Below are 24,708 nucleotides of genomic sequence, written 5' to 3'. Positions count from 1 at the left end.
GTGCTGCGTTGTGTGCAGGCTTGCGTTTCGTCCGTGGTCGGGGTCGGGCCCGGGTTTCCGGCATTGCTGGTGCTGTTGAGTTGCTGCTGGGCCGTCCCCGTCCCCTCCCGGGTGCCCCGTCCCTGTCTGGAGGTGTCCATGGTGAGCCTGGGCTAGCAGGGGGGTGGCGGTCCTAGACTTGGTCTGGGGCCGCTACTGCCAGTCCAGGGCTGCCGGCCAACCCGACGGGACAGGCAGAACTGAGCCGGAGAGCGGGGTGTAACAGTAAGAGAGAGGGGCCAGATGCGAGTGGGAGACCAGGGGGAGAGACTGGACCCAGCGGGACAGGCAGAGACGAACCGGAGCCTGGTAGCAGGAGAGCTGGTAACACAGTGAGAGAGAGAGAGAGAGAGAGAGAGAGAGAGAGAGAGAGAGAGAGAGAGGGGGGGGGGGGGGCAGATGCAAGTGGGAGACGGGGGAGACTGGACCCGGCTATCACCACTATCCTCTGCTTCCTTTCACCATGTCATTTTCCAATCCACTTAGCCAGCTTTCCTTGAATCTCATGTATCTCTGCCTTTTGGACTAGCTGATTATGTTGGACCTTGTCAAGTGCCTTGCTAAGGTCCATATAGACAATGTCTACTGCTCTGCATTCATTAATCTTAGTTATGTTAATGTAAAAATATTATTTCCTTGAAAATAAATTGCTAGTCATAAGGGATATATCTGGGCATGTTCAGTGTGTTTACAGTTGGGTTTGGATTGTGTGAACATTGAAACCTCATTGTTTCACATTGTGGTACGGTGACGTAGCAATACCAAGCTTGCTTGCAAACATCACCTGGCCATTCCCTCTGCAGATGCTGCCTGACCCGCTGAGCTACTCCAGTATTTTCTGTTTTGCTCAAGATTCCAGCATCTACAGTTTCTTATTTTTAATCTTTGCTGTTTCATTGTGGAAACATAGAATGAGTGTTTTCATTGAAGGGCTAAATAATAATGAATATTATGATATTTAAATCATATGATCGGTTAAATATGCCAAGTCAGTCCTACATGGCATCTCTGAAAATATGTTAGACATTTAGTAAGGGGATTTAAGAACGTAGAGTGAAACGAGCATCAGAGGAGAAAAAAATCATGTTCTAAATATAAGCACGGGATTTAAAAAGGTTGTATCAGAGTTCAGGAATGTGTTAGTGAATAATTAAATACCATTAATGGAATGAAGGAGAAGCGATTGTATGTAGATATAAGCAATGTGTGCATGTTGGGATGTAGTACTGGAGCAGGACAGAACATGCAGGGCATATTTAAAAACAAAAGGAGTTTAGAAAAGCAAATGTGGGAGTGACGAATGAAAAGCTTTGTTCAGGCCAGAGTGATGTGCTTTAAATAGTAGGGGCTAGCTGTGTAATTGCATTAAAAAAAATTGAATTTACAAAGAAGGAATTTGGAAAAGAAGAATTCTTTAAAAATTGTTTCTTGAGTCAGAAATGATGTGGATTTTTGTCGAAATGGGATAAGGAGGTAGATGGGCAATTAGATTTTGTGTTGTTGGCAACAGACTGGATGAAGTTGGAATTCGTCCAGTCTGGGATAGCCCAACATTGGTGATAAAAGTGAAATACTTTGTCCAAACATTTAATTTATTGTGATTAAGCTGTTGTGATTCATTTTCCAGTTGGTTGCCAATGATCATACCTTCACATATCTGCGTTTTTGTTTTCCTTATCTGCTCTGAGAACAAAATTTCTTGTTGAAATATAGTTACAGAATTCCCTTTACGGAGTTGCTTATCTGTTTCAATTGGAAGATTATTAAAATTAATACAATGGGTAAATTGGGCCTCGCATTTGGAAGTGCAATAATGAATGTATGATTTTACTGGGCATCTCATTAATTTTATGGCAGATGATTTTGCAAAGAAGCATTGAAGCAACGAGCTATATTTCAGTTTTTAAAAGCTTCAACATTTCTTCAAACAGCAGACTGCTGTGGAAGTATTGATGCACAGAAAATAGAAACATCAGCAATAAAAAATGCCCTAAAAATTCCTATTTGTGAAGTAACAAATTCATCAAACTTGCATTAAGGGTCAAGATGAGGTCTAAGACTGTGCAGGAGAGGGGAAAAAATTCATTGTGTAAGTAATTGCCACAGGAAATTACAAACAAATGCATCTTTGTTCCTGATTCAGACAATAGCAGGCTGTTCAAGCAGTGACATACCCGGACGGTGACAAAATGCAATAATAGGCATTACACCAAAGAGCTCCTGACTATCCAGAGATGGCATATGTGTACTTGCTGGGTTACTTGTAGTTTGCTTGGCAATGTCTCTTTTTTAAGTATAAGTTTCATCTATAATTAATTTATCTGATAATGTAACAAATTAAAATGTAGCAAGATCATGTTTCTGCTGAATTAAAAAATGTAGACTCACCAATACAACAACAATGAAACAATAACTTGTATTTACGTATAATATAGAATGGAAGTCTTGCATTTATTTAGTACCTTCTCGAACCTTTTCAGTGTGTTGGTGAAGCATTTTTGTGTCGTATTCATGGTTATAATATGAGATATTTGGTAACAATATGTGCAAGTCAACCCCAGAGACTACAAAGTGATAATTATTGGATATTGGAACCCAGGAACTGCAGATGCAGGAATATTGAGCAAAACACAGTGCTGGAGAGACAGAGCTCACCTCAATGTCACATTCACTGCTACTTAAAGGGAGATAAGCAAAATTATTTCTCAAAGTGCGAAAATCCTAATTTTTCCCATCTTTGGTGTGTCTAAATTTGGAGCTAAAGCTTTATGGTAGTGGTCTATGTAGCAAAGCCATATTTGCTTTAGAATGCTGAAACTGGACTTTTCAAAAGAGCATTTGAAAAAAATCTCTGAAAGATGTAAACAGTTTAAAGTCTTTACTTTTGAAGGTGCTGCAACATTTAATTTATTTAATGTAGATTGTCAAATATTCCATAACAATTTATTCATGCATGTAATTATTCATTGAGGTAGTTGTTACAGGATGTAGCTGAGACTGGTTAAGGTCTATGTAGTCCACAATTAGTTTAGCTTTTAAAGTTGAGCCAAAATTGGAAAAATATTGGATGTAGTGACTCAAAACTTGTTTTTACTTTTATAAAAATATCATCGGGTCATATTTTGTGTAGCAGGACACCTCATGGCATATGCTGTGAGCCAGTCAAAAGATTTTCAAAAGACTTATGGGTCTGTCCCACATAGACAATTTTTCATGCGACTGCCGGCGACTGTCAAGTTGCTGGCAGTCACCTGAAAACTGGTCAGAGTGGTCAGAGTGGAACACACACACACACACACACACACACACACACACACACACACACACACACACACACACACACACACCCCACACACCACACACCACCACACCACCACCCCCCACCCCCCCCTCCTTCACCAGCCCGTTATGCAGGCGGGGGACAGGGCAAGCGGTGGGAGAGCGCTGTCTGAGTGATAGACACACACTGCCAAAGGTCATACAGACACACTCCGCGATGAACAGGAAGGTTGGCGCTGTAATTAAGACGGCTATATCACAGTGTACGGTAAGTCCTTTAAAAGAGGGTGGGAGAAGGAGTCGAGACAACTTTTAAGAAGCCAGACAACTATTAAGAAGCCAGAGATGCATGGCTGTGAAGCTCAGCGGAATTTAACATTACCGGTCGGTTATCCTTGGTTCTGAAAACTACTGCTTACGTTTTTTTTCTCAATGAGCCAATGAAACTCACTGGCTACAACCTACGAGAACCTTCGACCTCCTGGCAACCCACTAGGACCTCCTGGCGACCATAATGAGGCCGTGACTAGTTCCCAGAATGCGGGAACTCCTCACGACCATGAAGGCGACTCCCCGGCAACCACCCGCGAACACGTGGCAACCATGTGGCGACTGCATTGTCTCCTGCAGTCACCTAAAAAGTCGCCTAAGTGGGACAGGCCCATTAGACTGTCGTAGACTGTCAAAATACTTTTTACAGACTTTCTGAAAGTGCAAGATGCTAACAGCTTATGACGGGAATAGAGAAAGGCTGACTGCCGGCGTGATTAGCCGTTTCAACGTTTTCACTACCCTTACCTACTCTAACCTCTCCCCCTCTTAAAGGAGTCTGAAGAAGGTTCTCAACCCGGAACCCATTCCTTCTCTCCAGAGATGCTGCTTGTCCCGCTGAGTTACTTCAGCATTTCGTGTCCAACTTGAGTGTAAACCAGCATCTGTAGTTTCCTCCTAAACAGAAAGGCTGAGTGGTAGGGAGAAATTAAAGTTAAATCGGATGTAGAAGAAAAATTACAGTAAAGGATAGATTGAGAGAACTAAAACAAAAGTATGCAGTAAGAATTAATGCTGTTTTTCAAATCTCCTAAAGCAGTTTAAAAACGGAAGATCTATGCTTAAAATAATTAATTGGTAGTCATAATATATTACTTTGAAGAGTACTCGTGCTTTTTAATTGCTTATCATAAAAAATGACAATAAGTTTGGGTTGTATCTGGGATGCAAATAGACAACTTAATGATACTAGATGCATATCAGTAGTAGGATAAACAGTGCAATGTGGTTTTGACTAATAGCGGAGTAAATGCAACTTTGGCAGCTGCATTTAAGTAATTGCAAATCAAAACTTAGTTTATCTACCATGCATATAAGGAAAGACCCTAAGCAGGCAAAAATTCAAGTTGTACACTTCTGAAATGTGTGCTATTTCTACTTGCAGACCCTGCTGACCTCCATGTGCTTCACAGAAGTAAAATTTTACCTTTCAAAATTGTCTTATTCATTCTCAATAAGCTCTTTTAAATTTCTGCTCTGCAACTCATCAAATCTAGTTGAGGGGAGACTGTTAAATTTGGTTTGCTGGGTTAGAGAAATCAACCTCGGGTTCTCCCACCATGACCAATGGTTCAGTAACGTTTGCAGCAAAGTTCATGGGTGCAGGAATGTCATCATGTTCAATTGTACAATCATTCCCCCCCCCCCCCTCCACTCCCCTCCCCACCAGAAATCATTTGAAGATATTCTAGAGTGCATTTGGGAAAAAGAGGTATTGATTAAGATGAAGAATACAGTCTGGAATCAGAGTGTGAGAGTAAAGTTGGAGAGACAGCAGAGATTTAAGAGGCTTTTAGACAGGCACATACATATGCAGGGAATGGAGAGATATGGATCACATGTTTGCAGAGGAAATTTGCATCATGTTCAGCACATTCTATTCAGTTTTTGATGAGGATAGCAACTGCCATCAGTAGCTGAAGCAATCAGATTCTTTCCCAGTGCTCTGAACTTTGACTCGCCAGAAAAAAAGTACAATATGTATTATTTCTCAACTAGGGACTTGGTGTTCCTTGTTTAATTTGACGTGAAAAGGAATAGTCTCCATCGTTTAACCATTAGTCTTTTTAACCTCTTATTAAGTGTTGCGAGTGCTATTGGTTGCATGTCAGTCAACGATAAAGAAAATACAAATATCCAACTATTAATTTGGGTAATTTGGGCTGAAGACAGGTTAAATTTATCAATGAGAGATTCAAGCATAAAAAAACAAAAGAATGTGACATCAGTAAGACAATATTTGATTGATGCTGTCTGCTCTAAAGATGTCAAAAACTTTAATATATTCAAGAATATTCAATGGTATGGTGTCATTACTAATACATGAATATTTAACACAAAGCTTTAGACTTTAGAGAGACAGCATGGAAACAGGACCTTCAGCCCACCGAGTCCGCGCGGACCAGCGATCACCCCGTACACTAGAACTATGCTACAGACTAGGGACAATTTAGAATGTACAGAAGCCAATTAACCTACAAATCTGTATGTCTTTGGAGTGTGAGAGAAAACCAGATGTACCCGGAGTAAACCCACGTGTTCACGAGGAAGAATGTACAAATTCCGTGCACCCAGAGCCCGTGGTCAGGATCAAACCTGGGTCTCTGGCGTATAAGGCAGCAACTCTACCACTGCCCCACTGCTCACATAGCTGACTTTAAAATTTCTGAGTCTGAAAGAATTATTTGGTTATATACTAAAACTGGACTCTTTGTTGGTCCTTTATAAACTAGAGACCAACATGTTTTAGCGCTAGGGTAGGAAACCGGAGGAAAACCATGTGATCATCAAGTACGTGGAAACTTCACCACAGGTGAAAGTTAAACCCAGAGTAGAGGAGGAGGAGGAGGAGGAAATGTTATCTATCCATGTCCACAATAGAAGCTGCCTGACCCGCTGTATTGCTCCAGCAGTTTTTTTTTAAGATTAATTGAAGCTGAGACAGCAGTTCTATTAGCCGAGCCACTGTGTCTCCCCAAATGTAGCATATAATTTTAACTGATACTTTTATCCCAAGAAATAGGGACACAACAGTACAACCGTATTAAAAATTGATATGGTAATTCTATCTTCTAATGCGTTGATTTTTGAGGAGGAACCTCATTTTAATTCCTTCTGAAGACAAGAATTTCTTACCATCAGACAAACCAGCCTCCCTTCCACCAACACCATCTACGCACGCTGCCTTGGCAAGGCCACCAGCATAATCAAGGAAGAGTCTCACCCTGATCACACATTCTTCTCCCCTCTCCCGCCTGGCAAGAGGTACAGAAGTATGAAAACACATATCTCTAGATTCAGGATCAATTTCTTCCCAGCTGTTATCAGGCAACTAACCATTCTATCACCGACTAGAGTGCAGTCCTGATCTACGATCGACCTCATTGGAGTCCATCGGACTACCATTAATCACACTTTACTGGACTTTATCGTGCACTAAACATTATTCCAAATATCCTGTATCTGTACACTGTGGGCGGCTTGATTGTAATCATATATAGTCTTTTCACTGACTGGATAGCACACAACAAAAAAGCTTTCCATGTACCTCGGTTCAGAAAAATTAGACCCATAGTATAAAATTACATTGATTTTTCTTTTTTGTACTTGCTTTTCTGCTACATTTTTTAGCGAGAGAAATTTCTCATGTACATAAATACACTTCATAAATAATTACTGGCTTTTCACAGAAACCCAATTTCCCAACTGTAATATTTCCTTCAAGTTCTTTAAGGTTGCTCAGCAACAGAAACATACAAATACACTCAATAAATCTTCTCTTGATAAACAATGTTATGATATTCTGATATTGATTCACGTTGCATTGCTCCTCTAATGGTTTTTCATTTTGTACTGTCAACTTGAAGGACAATAACTTTTTCTGACAGGGCAAGTGTAAATGAAAGAAAAATCACCGACTCTTACTGTAATTGTTTTGGTCAGTCCAAGCTTCAGAATGGCATTCTCTATTGAATCGATGGGAATTACTTTCTTGTTGCAACCCCGCTGACGTCGACTTGCCTGCAGTAATCTTTCAATTGGAATAGAGCTGATCTGCAAGATGAATGGGAAGCTATTGGAGACACAATGATCCAATACGCCAGTGTTTATGATCATGGTGACTCGGCTAGTAGAACTACTGCTTCGGCTCCAGTAACTGCAGGTTCAATCTTCACCTCGACTGTTGTCTGTCTGGAGATTGCACATTATTCCTGGAATCCACGTGGTTCCTCTGGGGGTTCTGATTTCCACCCATATTCCAAAGAGATGCAGGGTGGCTAAGTAGCTGCTGTCATTTCACCCATGTGTAGGCGAGTATGGAATCTGGGGAGAGATGACAGGAACATGGGTAAATTAAGTGAAATTCGTGTAGGATTATAATAAACAAGTGCTTGGTGGTCGGCATAGACTCAGTGGGACAAAGGTCTGTGTTATGCTCTATGACTTGACTCAATTTAACTTTCATCTTTCATCCAGTGGAAGTGGTGGAGGCAGGTTCGATTTTATCATTTAAAAATAAATTGGATAGGTATATGGACGGGAAAGGAATGGAGGGTTATGGTCTGAGTGCAGGTAGATGGGACTAGGGGAGAATAAGTGTTCGGCGCGGACTAGAAGGGCCGAGATTGCCTGTTTCCGTGCTGTAATTGTTATATGGTTATATGGTTATCTCCACTACAGAACTTAGATCATCCCATTACTGATGCGCAGCTTGCAGTTGATTGATTTTTTTTCTTATAAATATACAGTGCCCTCCATAATGTTTGGGACATAATGTTTGATCCATCATTTATTTATTTGCCTCTGTATTCCACAATTTGAGATTTGTAATAGAAATAAATCACACGTGGTTAAAGTGCACGTTCTCAGATTTTATTAAAGGATATTTTTATACATTTTGGTTTCACCATGTAGAAATTACAGCTGTGTTTATACATAGTCCCTCCATTTCAGGGCACCGTAATGTTTGGGACACATGGCTTCACAGGCATTTGTAATTGTTCAGGTGTGTTTAATTGCTTCCTTAATGCAGATATAAGAGAGTTCTCAGCACCGAGTCTTTCCTCCAGTCTTTCCATCACCTTTGGAAAGTTTTATTGCTGTTTATCAACATGAGGACCTAAGTTGTGCCAATGAAAGTCAAAGAAGCCATTAAGAGACAGAGACACACAAATAAAACTGTTAGAGACATCAGCCAAACCGTAGGCGTACCCAAACTGTTTGGAACATCATTAAGAAGGAGGAGATCACTGGTGAGCTTACTAATTGCAAAGGGACTGGCAGGCCAAGGAAGACCTCCACAGCTGATGACAGAAGAATTCTCTGTATAATAAAGAAAAATCCCCAAACACCTGTCCGACAGATCAGAAACACTCTTCAGATGTGGATTTGTCAATGACCACTGTCCGCAGAAGACTTCATGAACAGAAATACAGAGGCTGCACTGCAAGATGCAAACCACTGGCTAGCCGCGAAAATAGGATGGCCAGGTTACAGTTTGCCAAGACGTACTTAAAAGGTCTTGTGGACAGATGAGACGAAGATTAACTTATGAGTGAGGGCAAGAGCAAAGTATGGAGGAGAGAAGGAACTGCCCAAGATCCAAAGCATAGCACCTCATATGTGAAACATGGTGATGGGGGTGTTATGGCCTGGGCATGTATGGCTGCTGAAGGTACTGACTCACTTATCTTCATTAATGATACAACTGCTGACGGTAGTAGCATAATGAATTCTGAAGTGTATAGACACATCCTATCTGCTCAAGTTCAAACAAATGCCTCAAAACTCATTGGCCGGCGGTTCATTCTACAGCAAGACAATGATCCCAACCATACTGCTAAAGCAACAAAAGGGTTTTTCAAAACTAAAAAATTGTAAATTATTGAGTGGCCAAGTTAATCACCTGATCTGAACCCAATTGAGCATGCCTTTTATATGCTGAAGAGAAAACTAAAGAGTACTTGCCCCCAAAACAAGCATAAACTAAAGATGGCTGTAAAAAATTGCCTGGCAGAGCATCACCAGAGAAGACACCCAGCAACTGGTGATGTCCATGAATCGCAGACTTCAAGCAGTCATTGCATGTAAAGGATATGCAACAAAATACTAAACATGACCACTTTCATTTACATGACATTGCTGTGTCCCACACATTATGATGCCCTGAAATTGGGGTACTTTGTATTAACACTGCTGTAATTTCTACATGGTGAAACCAAAATGTATAGAAATGGCCTTTAATAAAATCTGACAATGTGCACTTTAACCACATGTGATTTTTTTCTATTACAGATGTAAATAAATAAATAAATGATGGGTCATTGTCCCAAACATTATGGAGGACTCTATATGGGAATACTGTATGCGATTTGCAGTAAAGAAAATCGTCACGCTAACTTGATTTTGCCGCTCATTGAAATTCATTATTACTTTTCCGAGTAATGAGGCCTGTTGAGGCCCGGCCCAATACTCGCCACCCACCGGAGGCCCAGCCCAACGCTCACCACCCGCCAGAGGCCCGGTCCGACCGACCGCTCTCACCACCCGCTTGAGGCCCGGCCCAACGCTCACCACCCATTGGTGGCCCGACGGCCCGACAGCCTGACCAATCCTCCACAGCATCCATCGGCCTACTGACAAACCCGACTGACAGACTGACCAATTGACCGACCGACTGACTGACCTACTGACTGACCCTAATCCTAACCCTAGCTCAACATTTATTATTTATCATTTTTATTTAACAGTTCACATCATAACTTTATAAAGATAAATCAATTTAAAAACAAAATGATCAGCAAGGTGTTCATTACCTTTATTCCTTAGAAATCTTGCTATTGCTATTGATGTAATGAGGCAGAAGCCATGATCTCAGGGTCTTCAATGCCTAGCGACCATAAAACAAAGCGCGGGATTGGTCAATTTGCGTCCGACCGCAATGTCAAACTTGCATTGATTGGGCAATTACTACTCAGAAAATTTGTGATTTTTCTCATATTTCATAAAAATGTGCAGGTTTTGGTCTTGACGAGCTTAAGGTATGATTTGTATAATATTTTTACACAATATGTTAAAAATTGAGGTAGTTCTGTGAGTTGGGTCACGTACCTGAACAGAAAAGCTCCTCGGTCCACAGCCTATCCAAAGACAATCTCTTGCACATTAAAAAGGCAGTAGGACATTGTATCATTAGATCCAGTTTTAGGATCAGCAAATATTGGTTGAATAGAACCTAAAGAAGCAAATACACAGAAACATGTTCTAAGTTATGTGGTGATGTATATTGTACCCTTTTTATGTCCATTCTTTTGTTAGGCCTTATCTGTAGCAGCCAGCCGATGTATTTAATGTTTATTCATTTAATCATCCTCATGAATAACTTCAGTTCATTGAAACAAGTTGCCAAGACATCGGGAATTAGAATGACATATTCTTTCAAAAATAACTGTCTGTCAGAAATGCATAATTGAACAAATTTATGCATGTCAGCTTGAATGTGGTTTGATTCTTTTCTGTTTAATAATCTACCATTACGTAAGGCATATTTGCGGTTTGATTGGAATAAGATAAGTGCAGACTGAAAATATGGAGCATATAGTTGTGGGCAATACAAAGGGAGTCTGTTCTGGAGAATTGTTTCTTGAACAGTTCTTTCTGAATGATATTATGGAAGAAAGCTGAAACGTGTCATTCTACAGTAGGTATAGCAGTGGATATGAATTGTTCTTATGTCAACTTTGGCTCAGTCGTAGTACACTTATCATTGAGTCACAAAGAAGGTTATGGGTGGACAACCGTCACAAAAGAAGATTTTGCTGAGATATTAGATGACATAGGATGGGATGAGGTTAATTGAGGCCATAATTGTCATTTCAAACTGGTTGGGCTAAATGGTCTGTTTTTGTCAACTGTAAACTTCACTGGCTTTTGTGTTATTATACATTGTCCAAGATTAAGAACAATTGGTTTCCCTTTTTTTTAAGGATATTGATGAGCTTATTGTGTTTTGGTGGTAATTTGTCACTTTTACAGCTGCCAGCTTTTGATCTCTAGGCCCTTAAATCATTCAAAGTCTTAAACCATAGATGGATTTCAGCTCATTCTTTGTATTATTGTTCTCTGCCTGATTTGCGAGTTCAGTAATATAATTTAATATAACAATTGTGCTGCTGTCATCTGAAACCTCTACTGAAGGCTTAAGACTGAATTAAAGTTTGGCCCAGTTGCATGCAGTTGAAATACTTTGCTGTTATCCTGTGTGGTGCTGCTTCAGGATGATAAAGGTATGTTGATGAGGTGCAACTGATGAAATTAGGATAAAAATTCCATTCAAAGATCCATTATCTTGATTGGCAAAGTACTGCAGCATCTTTAATATAGTTCCAGGCATTTTAGTCTTCTTTTATTGCTAGCCTGACTTGAACTTTTAGATGAACAAAGTCAAACATTTCCATGATCCAGAGTAAAATCCTTTTAGCTTTCTCAGCTCAAGTACATTAATTATTGAATCTTAAGGGTGGATGAAACGTTTTAAACGTAGTACTGAAACACTTTGTTCTCGTGAAAGTAATTAAAAAATATCTAAGAAATGTCACAGAGTGTAGAATGGGACAAGAATGTTGTCTCATCTACAGCCTTTTATTGGCCCGATGTGATTGATTGAGTAAGATTCATAGGGCTGATTTTAGATTAGATTAACAATTAATTTTCAATTAATTAGTTCCCAGCAAGAATGTTCTGCTGTGGTTTAATCACTGTACAGGTGAATCCCATGTTACGGAGGGGTGGTTATGTGCCCAGAAGATAGTCAGAATCATTTTTTGTGACACAAAGCTGCATCATCCGTGTATGCTTTATAAAAGGTGAGATACAAAAATTGTAATTCATTTACTTTTTTTTCACATAAATTTTGTGAGATTGGAATGTTATTCTCTCTCTGAAATTTTTGGGTAATGATTTATGAATGTTGTAAGGGCAAATTTCTCATATCAGAATGGTCACAGCATGGGGATCACCTGTATTATGTTTTGAAGATTGTTATATATTTACAAAATGTAGCTGGAGTGAAAGTCGAATTGCCAGCTCCAGTTATTTGTATTCGTATAGTGTAGGAAAGAACTGCGATGCGGTTTAAATCGAAGGTAGACACAAAATGCTGGAATAACTCAGCGGGACAGGCAGCATCTCTGGAGAGAAGGAATGGGTGACGTTTCGGGTCGAGACCCTTTCTTCAGTCTGAAGAAGGATTACCCATTCCTTCTCTCCAGAGATGCTGCATGTACTCCAGCATTTTGTGTCTACCTTGTATTTGTATAGTCATATATAGCATGGAAACAGGCCCTTTGGTCCAACTCGTCGATGCCGACCAAGATGTTCCAGCTAGTCTAATTTGCCTGCATTTGGCCCATATTCCACTAAAATGTTCCCGTCTATGTTCCAAATGATTTTTAAATGTTGTTATTGTACCTCCTTCAACTACTTCCTCTGGCAACTTGTTCCATATTCCCTCTGTGTAAAAAAGGTTACCCCTGAAGTTCCTATTAATTTTTGTCCCTTCTCGTGTTAAACCCAGTCAAAGCAATCTTGGAGTAACTGAGTTGTTTGTAAAAGTGAGTGTTTTTCTTGGAGTATATATCATTAGAGGTATTTAAAGTGGAAGTAGATAAACTTTTGAAAGATCAGGGGATTGAGGGCTATGGAGCTCTGGCACGGAGGGATGAGGCCCAGGGAAGATCCATCGTGACCACATTGAATGGACTTGAATGGACTTCTCTTGTGTTCAACTCATCCCTCCAGAGGCCTTTTAATTTAGTTTAGTTTAGAGATACAGTGTGGAAACAGGCCCTTTGGCCAACCAAGTGTGTGCCGACCAGCGGTCCCCATACACTAGCACTATCCTACCCACCAGGGACAATTTACAATTTTTACGAAAGCCAATTAACCTACAAATCTGTACGTCCTTGGAGTATGGGAGGGCACAAGGGGAAAACCCACGCGGTCACGGTGAGAACGTACAGTAACAGGGTGCTGATTCTGGATGATCAGCCATGGATCATATTAAATGACGGTGCTAGCTCGAAGGGGCGAATGGCCTACTCCTGCACCTGTGTTTCTGTTTTTCTGTTTCTATTCCCACCTCGCGAGTGGAGAGCCAAACTCGCCAGGAAGTTTACAATCTTTTCAGAAATTTCCAGTCAGATCGAAAACAAAAGTCGAGCAGAATACAGACAGGGCTGAACCTGGATGTCTGGGGCTGTGAGGCAGCAACTCTACCGCTGCGCCACCGTGCTGCAGTGATCTCTTCACTGATTGGGTCGAAGAATATACTTCTGGGAAACTTGTGGTTAAGTAACTTGCTTCATCATTCTCTGGTGCAGTGAATTGATCTAATAAACCACTCTGGCTCCTGGAGTTTCTCACACTCCGATTGCAACAGTATGCATTGACCTGTGGAGATTGGATGGTGGCCGCTAACTGTGACGGATTGCAGGCTAGTTTGGCTGCTGGAATCTTTGGAATGCAGTCTGCTGCTGTGCACATTTTTAACAACAAGACTAAATGTGCAGCTTGTCCCTAGATTATTGTTCCCTGAAGCTCATCCCATTCCTAAATTGCGAAAGCAAATGGAGTGGAGGATGGTCGCTAAAATGATTGATTCAAAACAATGTACCTCATTCCTTAGCCATCTTCCTGAAATGTGTCAAAAGCTGTTCTAGCTCCTATGCAAACGTTTTCCTGGGTTAAACTGACATGCCTCATGAATTAGCCATTCAAAAAAGGATATGTGATTTCCAAAATTACTACACTTCGATAAATTTGATTTAAAAAACTCTTTCCACATCACAGTCAGCACCATTGGGCAGGACACATGCCTGTTCAAAGTGGAAAAGGAGCTTCCAGGATGATATAGCGAGTCTCAAATCCAAGGTATTGAGCTTTGGGAACACTCACAAGCCCTGCCTAAAGGATGAAAACAGTGTACTACTTCAAAATTCCCACTCTCCCATCTGTGGAATAGTCTACAGTATGCCAAGTCTGTTGAGTCATATGAATCTTGTTCGTCATCTCAGAAATACAAACCAAAATGATGGAAAGTAGTCTTTGATCATGAAGGACTGCTTAAAGAAAAGAGCAGTGCTGAGTTTCAGTGGTCAGGCCATATAATTTGCATTCGGGTTTCCATGTTTGACAGTCTGGTCTGAACCTCAAATTCTTGCTGTAATATAGCTTAGATTAAATGATTCAAGGGCATTCTTGGTCATCATGCAAAATTGCAACGTGCTCTGGCCCATGAACGCTCAAAAGGAAGAGGGTGCATTTTGGATGATATTGAGGAATTCTCACGCCTTCAAATAAGATACTCCCACCTTACGCAATAGGCAACCTGCGTAAACTCACACTTGCAAAAATAATTCTTTAAGCCGATATTAATGCTGAATTTCTGAGTTGCACGAAAATTTATGTTATGGTTGCAGCGCACTATTGCCGATGCATGCGGCTGTTTCCACAAGTTAATCAGCCATTCTCGCATATGCTCCCAAGTGGTCTCCCTCTCTCTTTCATTCACTCACATGATATGATACGATAGAACTTTATTAATCCCAGGAGGGAAATTGATCTGCCAACTGTCATAAAAACACTAAACACATGAAACATGAAATATGAAATTAAAGTGACGAGTGGAAAGGCTTGGGGGATGTGCAAAGATTAGGTGGGGTGAGGGGAGGGGGGGGGGGGGGGAGTCAGTCTCAGTCTACCCCATGACAGAAGGGGAAGGAGTGGTAAAGTTTGATATCCACAGGGAAGAAGGATCACCTGTTCTGTCCCGCATCATGGTGGAATCAGTATGTTGCTGAAGGTACTCCTCAGGTTGACCAGTGTGTCATGGAGGGGGTGAGCTGTGTAGTCCAGGATGCTCTGCAGTTTGAGGAGCATCCTCCCCTCCAAGACCACCTCTCATGAATCCAACTCTGCCTCCAGGACGGAGCCAGCCTTCCTGATGAGTTCGTTGATCCTATTTTACTGCAGACATTGAAGGAGTACAGCCAGCTCTGTCCTTGTATAGGGCCTCAGCATTCCTGGACCAGTCCAGTTTACTGTCCAGGTACACTCCAAGGTATTTGTACTCATCCTCTTGTTGGCAACTACATTCAATGCATCTCGCACAGCACTCGTAGTTTTTCCTCTAAAGGTATTCTTGTGCTATTGATTTTCCCTAATCATGGCTGGTAAAAGGCAAAGTGCTACTAAAAGTGCTGAACCCATTTGCAAACACACTAATATAGACTTAGCGATGAAAATGAAGACGATATAGAAATCTGAAGGTGGAAAAGGTTTATCGGCCACTGCACGTGAACTCAATTTCTCGGTATTGACATTGGAAATAATAGTGAAAGATGCTGAGCCTATTAAAATTATTGAATTGTTTTAAATTCTTTATTCCTAACGAAGGTAATAGCCCACACTGTTTAATGCATTAGATAATTTCTTATTCTTCATAGTATCGGCATTATAACACATATATAGTAAATATGCACGTGCACAGTATTCTGATTTACGTAAAATCTGAATTGCGTAAGGTTTTACAGAATGTCATCCCCTTAAGCAAGTTGAGGAGTATCTGTACATAAAGCTCAGGATAAATAGTGAAAACATTGCATGACCTCCCAAACTATCCACCTACCCTCTCAAGAACTTCCTGCTAACCAGTGGCATATTTTCTGGAACCCACATTATCTTTGAATGGTAGGACATGAACTGAAGGTACTGATAAAATGTTAATCTAATGTAGACCTTGAGATTGCAGAGAGCAGAGAGGCCCAGACACTAAATGTCTAATTTAAAAAAAACTAGTGATTATATTCCATGGAATTTAGGAATGGAAGAGCGTTTAAAATTTTTTTTTTATCCTATTAAAGGTAAATTCATTATTCCTATACATCTGTGAGCCCAGGGCCAGGGATCATGGTCTTAAGAACTATAATAAATAGAGTAAAAGGTTAGGAGATGCTTTTACATGCATGGAGTAGATGCATATATTTCTTAGTCAGTGGCCATTGACGCTCGGCTAGTCATATTGATATTTTGTTAACCAGCGACACAAAGGTAAATGAAGTGATGTCACACATCGGCCATGGTCTCATTGAGTGTTAGACAGGAATAAGGGGTTAAATGTTTCAATGCACCACTCTTTAGTCAGTTATGGGATAGCCTTTGAGGTGGTTCACACATGGTTTTAGTCAGTTTCACTGCAGCACTTTCTATTCACAATAATCTTCTGCATAGCATTCTTTGAAACAAAGTACTATTGTCTAAGTCAGTAAAGGTTATCAATTAATCTCAGTTTGCCTGTTGAGAGATCTGACATTTCAGTTAGATAGGTCCTCAATTGTGTCCATGTCTAGTCAGCAGTAATTGGACTTGGAAAATGAAGATAAACATGAAACAATCTAATCAACTTATTTTCATATCTTTAACAATATCGAATGCTCAAAGCTTCTTATGATTGCTGCTCTAATTTGAAAACATAACTGCCTATTGGTTCATTTCTGCTACAGTAAAGATCTAAGCTGCTTTCTTTTTTGTTTTAAAGCAGACTTGAACAAGTAAACTGAATTCCATGTAGATCACTCAAAAAAGATAGCTACTCTTTGAAAGTTCCCATACACTTTGAAGCATTAAATCTTTACCATTAATTTGTGTGAGTGAACTTGCCGTTGCTGTGACTTGATTGTGCAGTTGCATAAGTAAATTGCAATAAACCTGTTCTGTAGTCCAAGGTGGTTAATTTGCTTGAAATTTTACGTTTATAGAGCCGTAGACTGACAAGGCATTGAAAACAAGCTCATCGGCACTTTGTGTTTGTGCTGAGCGCCACACTTAAACTAATCCCTAGTTTATTATCCCTCTATTCTGCTACCATTATCTTATTTTGTTATGAAAATTACTGTTAGATAGTTTTGCATAATCCACTTACTCATATTATGAATGTATGGATCTCCTCTTGTATTGAGAAGTTTCATTTGTTGATGCCTTTTACGTTGCCAAAACACTTTATAGGGTCTGATGCTTGTTTCTATTGTACTCCATCAGAATATGTCCCAAATTATAAAATGGCCATGATCTGTTTTGCAGAAGTAAAGCCTTTACTTTTCACTGTGCAGAGCATTTCTAAAATAATTTTTCTTTTGGATCGCTAATATTTGCAGTATTTTTCTATTATATTGTAAGTATTAGTTGTTGAATGCAATTATTTCAGCCTTGTCTAAAATAGTTTTGTCTGCTTCATTTCACATGCTACTGTTTTCTTTCTCAAATTCAGGAATTCTTGCATTTGTTTTGAGATGCTGTTAAATTACTTAATTTTAATTGGGTCTATTAAGTAAAATCTGTAGAGGGAGGTGGTGAAACACTGAATAGAAGAGACACTCAAGGAGGAAAAACTTATTTACCCAGAGAGTTGTGAATCTGTGGAATTCTCTGCCACAGAAGGCAGTGGAGGCCAATTCACTGGATGTTTTCAAGATAGAGTTAGATTTAGCTCTTAGGGCTAAAGGGATATGGGGAAAAAGCAGGAATGGGGTACTGATTTTAGATGATCAGCCATGATCATATTGAATGGCGGTGCTAGCTCAAAGGGCCGAATGGCCTCCACCACCTATTTTTATATGTTTCTATGACCCCTTCATCTCAATCTGTCACACTGTAAGGTTATAATTGAAGCAATCCTATCTTTGACACAACTTTCCCTTACTCTCAGTGTACTCTTAACGTATTTGCCGTTTAAATGTCTGTCGATGTCTGGCCTGGATCTATTCATTAATTTTTGCTGCCACAACTTTGTAGGGTCGAGAATGCTTAGATTCACAACTGTCTGAGAGAAGATACTTCTGCACATTTCTGTCTGAAATGGGACTTGTAGAAGAAAAATCAGTAATCATGTATGGAGATTTTTAATAAAATTGTTTAGAGAATTTTAAAATGTGCGGATATTAGTTGACAAGTTGCATTCCTACCCAGTAGCCAAATGCACTGGATGTGAATCTTTGGAATTCAACTCGATATTTGGATGAAATAAAAGCAGAAAATTCAGCAGATACACATCAAGTAGCATCTGTGGACAGAAACAGATTTAATGAGCCATACACAAATGCAATATGTAGTACAATGAAAAAAATACTAAAGTTCAACATATGGTGTTACATTATAGCATTAAGTTAAAGAGAAAAATTGCAAGGACTGCATTGAGGTATGTTGGAAGATTGGGAATATATCTTAGCTTATGTATGCACCGTTCAGTCGACGGCTCGCTGTTGCTGAATCTGTTGGTACATGCCTCCCCCGGTCTTCCCTTCTCACTGCTCCTGTCAGGCAAAAGGTATAGAAGCTTGAAAGTGTGCACCACCAGATTCGAGAACAGCTTCTTCCCTTCTGTTATCGGACTTTTGAACGACCTTTCCATAGGATAGGGTACTGCACAATACACCTCTATCTCAATCCAGACATTGGTCTTTGTCTATGGGACTGTTGCACTACAATGCTGAGAACTATATCCTGCACTCTGTATCTTCCCCATTGCTCTACCTATTGTACTTGAGTTTGACTATATATTGTAGTATTATATTATCTAATCTGATTGGGTAGCACGCAAAACAAAGCTATTCACTATACTTTGGTACATGTGAACCTAAACCTAGCTTTCTATATTCTGCCCAATGGGAGAGAGAATGACAAGCGTGAAAAAGGTCCCTGATTATGTAGGCTGCTTTTCCTAGGTAGCCTGAAGTGAAGATGGAGTTGATGGTGGGGAGGCTGATGTGTGTGAAGGACTCGCAGAAAAATTCTCATTCTTTTAACTTTCTTTGTTTATTATGCTTAAAGAATTATGGGCACTGAAATATTAGAATTAGACCATCTTTTATGGAAAAAGCCATATTTTCATAATTATGATCTTTATTTGGGACTCATTCCGTTTGGTATGTAATTGGTGAGTCTGCAGATGTTCATATGGTAAATCAAGAGATTAGAAGAAGGAAGTAAAAATACTTAAGGGTAGCATATCTGAATCCATTATATGATAAAAAAATAAGTAAAAGGTTGGTTGTCTGTGATCAGAGTAGGAAAGAAAGCCCGGCCACTGTACAAATAGAGCTGGACCTGGAGTATGGTGATATTTTCTGCTTATCAAATGATTGGTGGGAGATCCAGGCAATGGTAAGGAGAGTAATGATTTTATTTTTAAGTTATTAAAGAAATCATATAGAACATTTGACAAGGTAATGCAATGGCACTAATTCTACAAAATGGTGACCCAATTCTGTTAACGCAGCAAAGATAGACACAAAAAGCTGGAGTAACTCAGCGGGTCAGGCAGCATCATTTCTGGAGAAAAGGAATAAGTGACGTTTTGGGTCGAGACTTTTCATCAGACTGTGTCAGGGATGGGGAAACTAGAGGTATGTTAGCACTGCCTTATTTCCCCCTTTCTCATTCGCTCATCTATCAAGATCGACTGCATTAGATTTTTCTTGTTTACTGCCTTTCTGTGCTTTTGAACTACTTTGGTGGATAAGTCTGCATCACCCTTCAAAGATAAGGGTGCTGTAAACTCAAATAATGCTGCTGACTTTCTTTGACGAATGATAAATGTGGTAACAAGTCCCACTATATTAACTGTTCGACTAGGTTTTCTATTGAGGGAGAATCAACTTTTTCTTCTCTATCCTCTGTATTCCTTTGTAGCTGTTGCCAATATATTTTTAAACCTAAAATAACTACTGATCCGTGTTGGATTTCTCTTTAATTTTTATTAGTTGAAAGCATTTTGTCGGCAGGTTTATGAGTGCAAAGGCTTTTAATCTGAATCCAATCTCTCCATCAGCTCGTTTCTGGATTTTGTCAATAGCATGTGAAAATCTTAGAACTTCAAAAGAAAATCAGCAGACCTTTACCAAACTTTGGCTATTTTCTTAAAAATCTGTTTTGACTGATAATATCTTACTCTGTTCCATGACAATCTGAGCCAGATCTTCTTTCATTCTTCCAGATTAAGAAGTGCAAGGTGGTGTGTTGTGGTTCTTGGTGGGAGTAATACTTTTATCATTGGCAACTCTGGATAAAACACAATGCTTGCAATTATGTAACACTGTTCATCACTGGAGGACCTTGCGTGTATTTTAGAGCCAATTGATTGCTTTGTGTAGTCACTCGTGTCATATATGTGACTAGCAAGCAAACTAGGGAGGGACACTGGGCCAGGTCACAGTTGCCTCTTGGTCCATAGGGAACCTTAGCTGATCCATAGGGAACTGCAGGATATCCCCCCTTTGTCCAGGTCTGACCTCCACACCTATGCATTAATATGTAGAAGTCAGAGAAGAGCTGTGGGATTTGATTCCTCGGGTTGAACCTGCATTAGTGCACCGAAGATTTAATACCGTCAATAGATTAATTTAGAAAATAATAAATATTTGATCAGGAATAGGATTGAAGGTTATAAGGACACTCCTGGTGAAATTTAGTATTCCCTGTGCTTCACACATTATGGAAATATCATCTGCCAGAAAAAGAGTTGCATACAGAAAACATGAAGTACAAAATCAATGGAAATTAGCAGCGTTCAAAGCACGTACTTCAATATCAGGCTTAATCCCCTATCAGAAATGTGTAGTGGAGAATTAGTTGTTTGCATCTTTGGGTGTGAAGGTTTACATGATTAAGTTCACAAGCCTGGAGTTGTTACTCATGTATTTAGGGCTCAGGCAAGGGGTTGATTTAGTCCGATTATTCTCAAACCCTTAGTTGAGAGGTACAGCATGGAAACAGGCCTTTCATCCCACCGAGGCCATGCTGAGCATTGATCATCTGTCCACACTAGTTCTGTTATCCCACTTTCTCAACCACTCCCTACACACTAGGGGCAATTTACAGAGGTCAATCAACCTACAAGCCCTGCACATCTGTAGGATGTGCGAGCACCTGGAGGAATCCCACGCAGACACGGAGAACATTCAAACCACATAGGCAGTGCTTGAGTTCTGGATTGAATCTGGGTCTCTGGCACTGTGAGGCAACAAACTCTGCTAGCTGGGCGACTGTGCCACCCTATACTCAAACTTTATTTTTGTCCGTTCCATATTACAAATTATTGTAATGCAAATGTTTCTCTGTACCGCCCCAGTACTCTGGTTTGTAAAGCATTATTTAAAATATAAGATGTAAAGCGTTGGGCCTCTTTGGTGTGGAGAACTGAGGGGTGAACTGACAAAGTTCTTTAAAAGTAAAGTTATTATTGGGAAACGGTAAAGCTGTTTCCACTGGCAAGAAAGATCAGAAGCAGATGTATAATGTAAGCACCAAGTCCCATTGAGGTTTTCCTCATACAGAACTTTAAAATGTGAACTGAATACTGCATGAAACGGTTAAAGTGCATACTACCTATTTTTGGAGGGTTGGGGCAGTTGGATTCATAGAAACATAGAAACATAGAAAATAGGTGCAGGAGTAGACCATTCGGCCCTTCGAGCCTGCACCGCCGTTCAATATGATCATGGCTGATCATCCAACTCAGTATCCCATCCCTGCCTTCTCTCCATACCCCCCTGATCCCTTTAGCCACAAGGGCCACATCTAACTCTCTCTTAAATATAGCCAATGAACTGGCCTCAACTACCTTCTGTGGCAGAGAACATAAAGGAGTAATATGGTAGAAGGAAATGTATGGAAAGCAGAAACAATGTCAGAAATGTGGAAAAAATGAATTGCCAATGATGGTTTACAAAAAAAGACAACATGCTTGAACAACTCAGTGGATCAGGCAGTGTCTCTGGAGAACATGGATTGGTGACATTTCGGTTTGAGACCGGAGGGGCAGGACAAAGCCTGGCAGGCAAAAGTTGATAAGGTCAGATGGGTGGGTAGATAGACAATGTCAGGGTGGTTTGGACTTAGTTACCTGTTGCTATTTTGTACGTTTTGAACAGCACATGAGCATGATGAGTTGAAATTTTGGAAACTATCTTCGGTGGAAACCTTGGGGAAAAAAATAATCCAGATGACAGTTAATGTTACAACAACAGTGCTTCCTGATTCCGCCACTTTCATTTCACTGCACATCTCGTATGTGTATGTGACAAATAAACTTGACTTGACTTGACTTGACTTGAAAGGGAGGAATTCAGCATTTAAAACATTAGCCATATGAATTAACCATTGTTGTAACCTTTCCTTCCTTGAACTATATATTGCAGTTGTTGCTTGTCTCATGGGAAAAGTGAACTTCTCTTCAGAATGGATTTTATAAGAACTTTGCAGCCCTCAAACTATTATCAAATAATTGACCTGAAGAGGCAGTAAGAAAGCAAAGGGACGTGATCATGTTCTCCAGCACTCTGGCCATTTTTCATTGTTTTACCGCAATGTAGTTTAAACTACAGAGCAACTGTCCTGTGTAATTGAAATCCCAGATTGAGGCTTTCTCTGCCCAGAAGATGGTTTGATTTACTGCCATCATACCAGTGAAGCTTTCTGGAATGAAGGAGGCTAAAGGGAGCAGTAGACATTACCATATACTTCATTGCTACTGACTGTCCTGCCATCTATAGGAGATACTGCCTCAAAAAGATGGCCAATATCATCCCACACCACTCTGGCCACGCTTTCAATTCGCTACTACCATCAGGAAGAAAGTTGGGGAGCCTTCTTCCAGACATCATCAAGCTCTTGGTCACTGCATAACACTAATCACTACCTCGGAAATCATGATCTTCTATGGATTGTGGTTTTGGTGGCTCTTGGGCTTTTTTGCACTATTATGGTCACCCATATTATTGTTACTAATTTATTGTATTATTGATTATTACGTTTATTTGTGTGTTATTACATTAATGGGCCTGTAAAGCCATGGCAAGCAAGAATTTTATTGTTCTGTTTCTGATACACATGATAATTAAACTCTCTTGACTCTTGACATGATATGTGATGTGATTTTATTGAAGAAATAAAATAATCTTCCTCGAACAATTTTACTTTTAATGTACAAAAAATGATAGTTTTGCTGCTCATTTTTGCTAAGTTTTTGATTTTGTTCACAGTAAATGAATAAAAATATCACTGAGATCCTTGCAGATTGTGTGGGGAAGCCCTCTCAGTGGATAGGCACTGGGTTGCATTGTCATTGTTGACCCATGCTAATCTGGTGGCTATTATTGCCACACATGCCATACTCCATCAAGCCAGCCATGTGTCTGACGGGGGACCATTAACTTGAAAAATACCAACTTTTTAGCATTGTTTAAAAATAAACTCCGTAATTTCTTAAATCTAATCTACTCACAAACTATAAGATGTAACAATATTTTGACTATAGTTCTTTCTTGGAGAGGTGCACATTTCGACACTTTGGATCTCAACTCTGGTTGGACACCTGCTCTTCAAGTAACAGATTTGTTCAGATTTGTATTTTAATACTGAACACAATGTTATATTGTGTTCCAAAGAATCAATATTTATCAATGGGGAACAGGTTGTAAATTCCAGTGCAAAAGCACTATCTTGACGAATGTTATATACCATGAGTTCTAGCTGGTGGAGTGTTCAACGTAGGAGTTACTGGGGAGACCGATCAACCTGATACACTGGGAACTTTCAGTACCGTGTGTGCTGAGCGAAAATCATTAGGGTTTTAGTGAGAAAGTGAATGTTGATGTTACTGACTGATTATTTAACTTCATTTAACTCTGGTTAATAATTGGACAGAGATGTTCTTCAGATGTGCAGTTTAACCTTTCTGTAATTTTTTTTTGCCCCCTTAGGTTTTGAATGCTCAGCAAGCTGGATACAAAGCTGCCATTGTATACAATGTTGATTCTGATGATCTTATTAGTATGGGGTCCAATGATGGTAAGTAAGCAGTTAAATGTAAATCAATGCACAGTGGAAGGAGTTCAAGTCCATGAACCGTTGGCTGGTCTTGTCTGGGGCAATAGTGCAGACTGTAGAATTACAGAAAACATAAAAGGGTCAGGATATCTGATCCAAATTATTGTGCATTGAGTTCTGCTAGGAGTGCACAAATGTATCTCAAGAGAAATTGGGACTGGTCTTTCTAGGATGCTGTTGGTCAGATGGCTCGCACTCGGTCCATGCAGTCAATGTAATGTAAAAGGGAATTCTAGAGGTTATCACTGACCTACTTACTCTAATCAGAAAACGGTCCCTTCTTCACTGAAGGGTAGAAAACAATGGGAAGAGTAAAGCATGGTACAGATTGGCTGCCATGCATCTGGAGTGCAATTACTACAGAACATAACGTAAGAAAACAAAGCAGGAGTAGGCTAT

The 24,708-nt window shown here is 40.0% G+C and overlaps 1 protein-coding gene across 2 annotated transcripts in view; it reads left to right on the top strand.

Annotated features, from left to right (window-relative positions):
* The window catches only part of rnf13 (ring finger protein 13), a 204,797-nt gene that overhangs the window by 94,689 nt on the left and 85,400 nt on the right, over positions 1-24,708 (top strand). For both annotated transcript variants that reach the window (XM_033031856.1, XM_033031857.1), the window contains exon 5: positions 24,183-24,270. In XM_033031856.1, the coding sequence (XP_032887747.1) occupies positions 24,183-24,270 (88 nt within the window). The remainder of the gene's footprint in view (positions 1-24,182; positions 24,271-24,708) is intronic.

This window comes from Amblyraja radiata, chromosome 13 (assembly GCF_010909765.2).
Source record: "Amblyraja radiata isolate CabotCenter1 chromosome 13, sAmbRad1.1.pri, whole genome shotgun sequence".
NCBI lineage: Eukaryota > Metazoa > Chordata > Chondrichthyes > Rajiformes > Rajidae > Amblyraja > Amblyraja radiata.
This window is presented reverse-complemented; position numbering and strand designations above follow the sequence as displayed.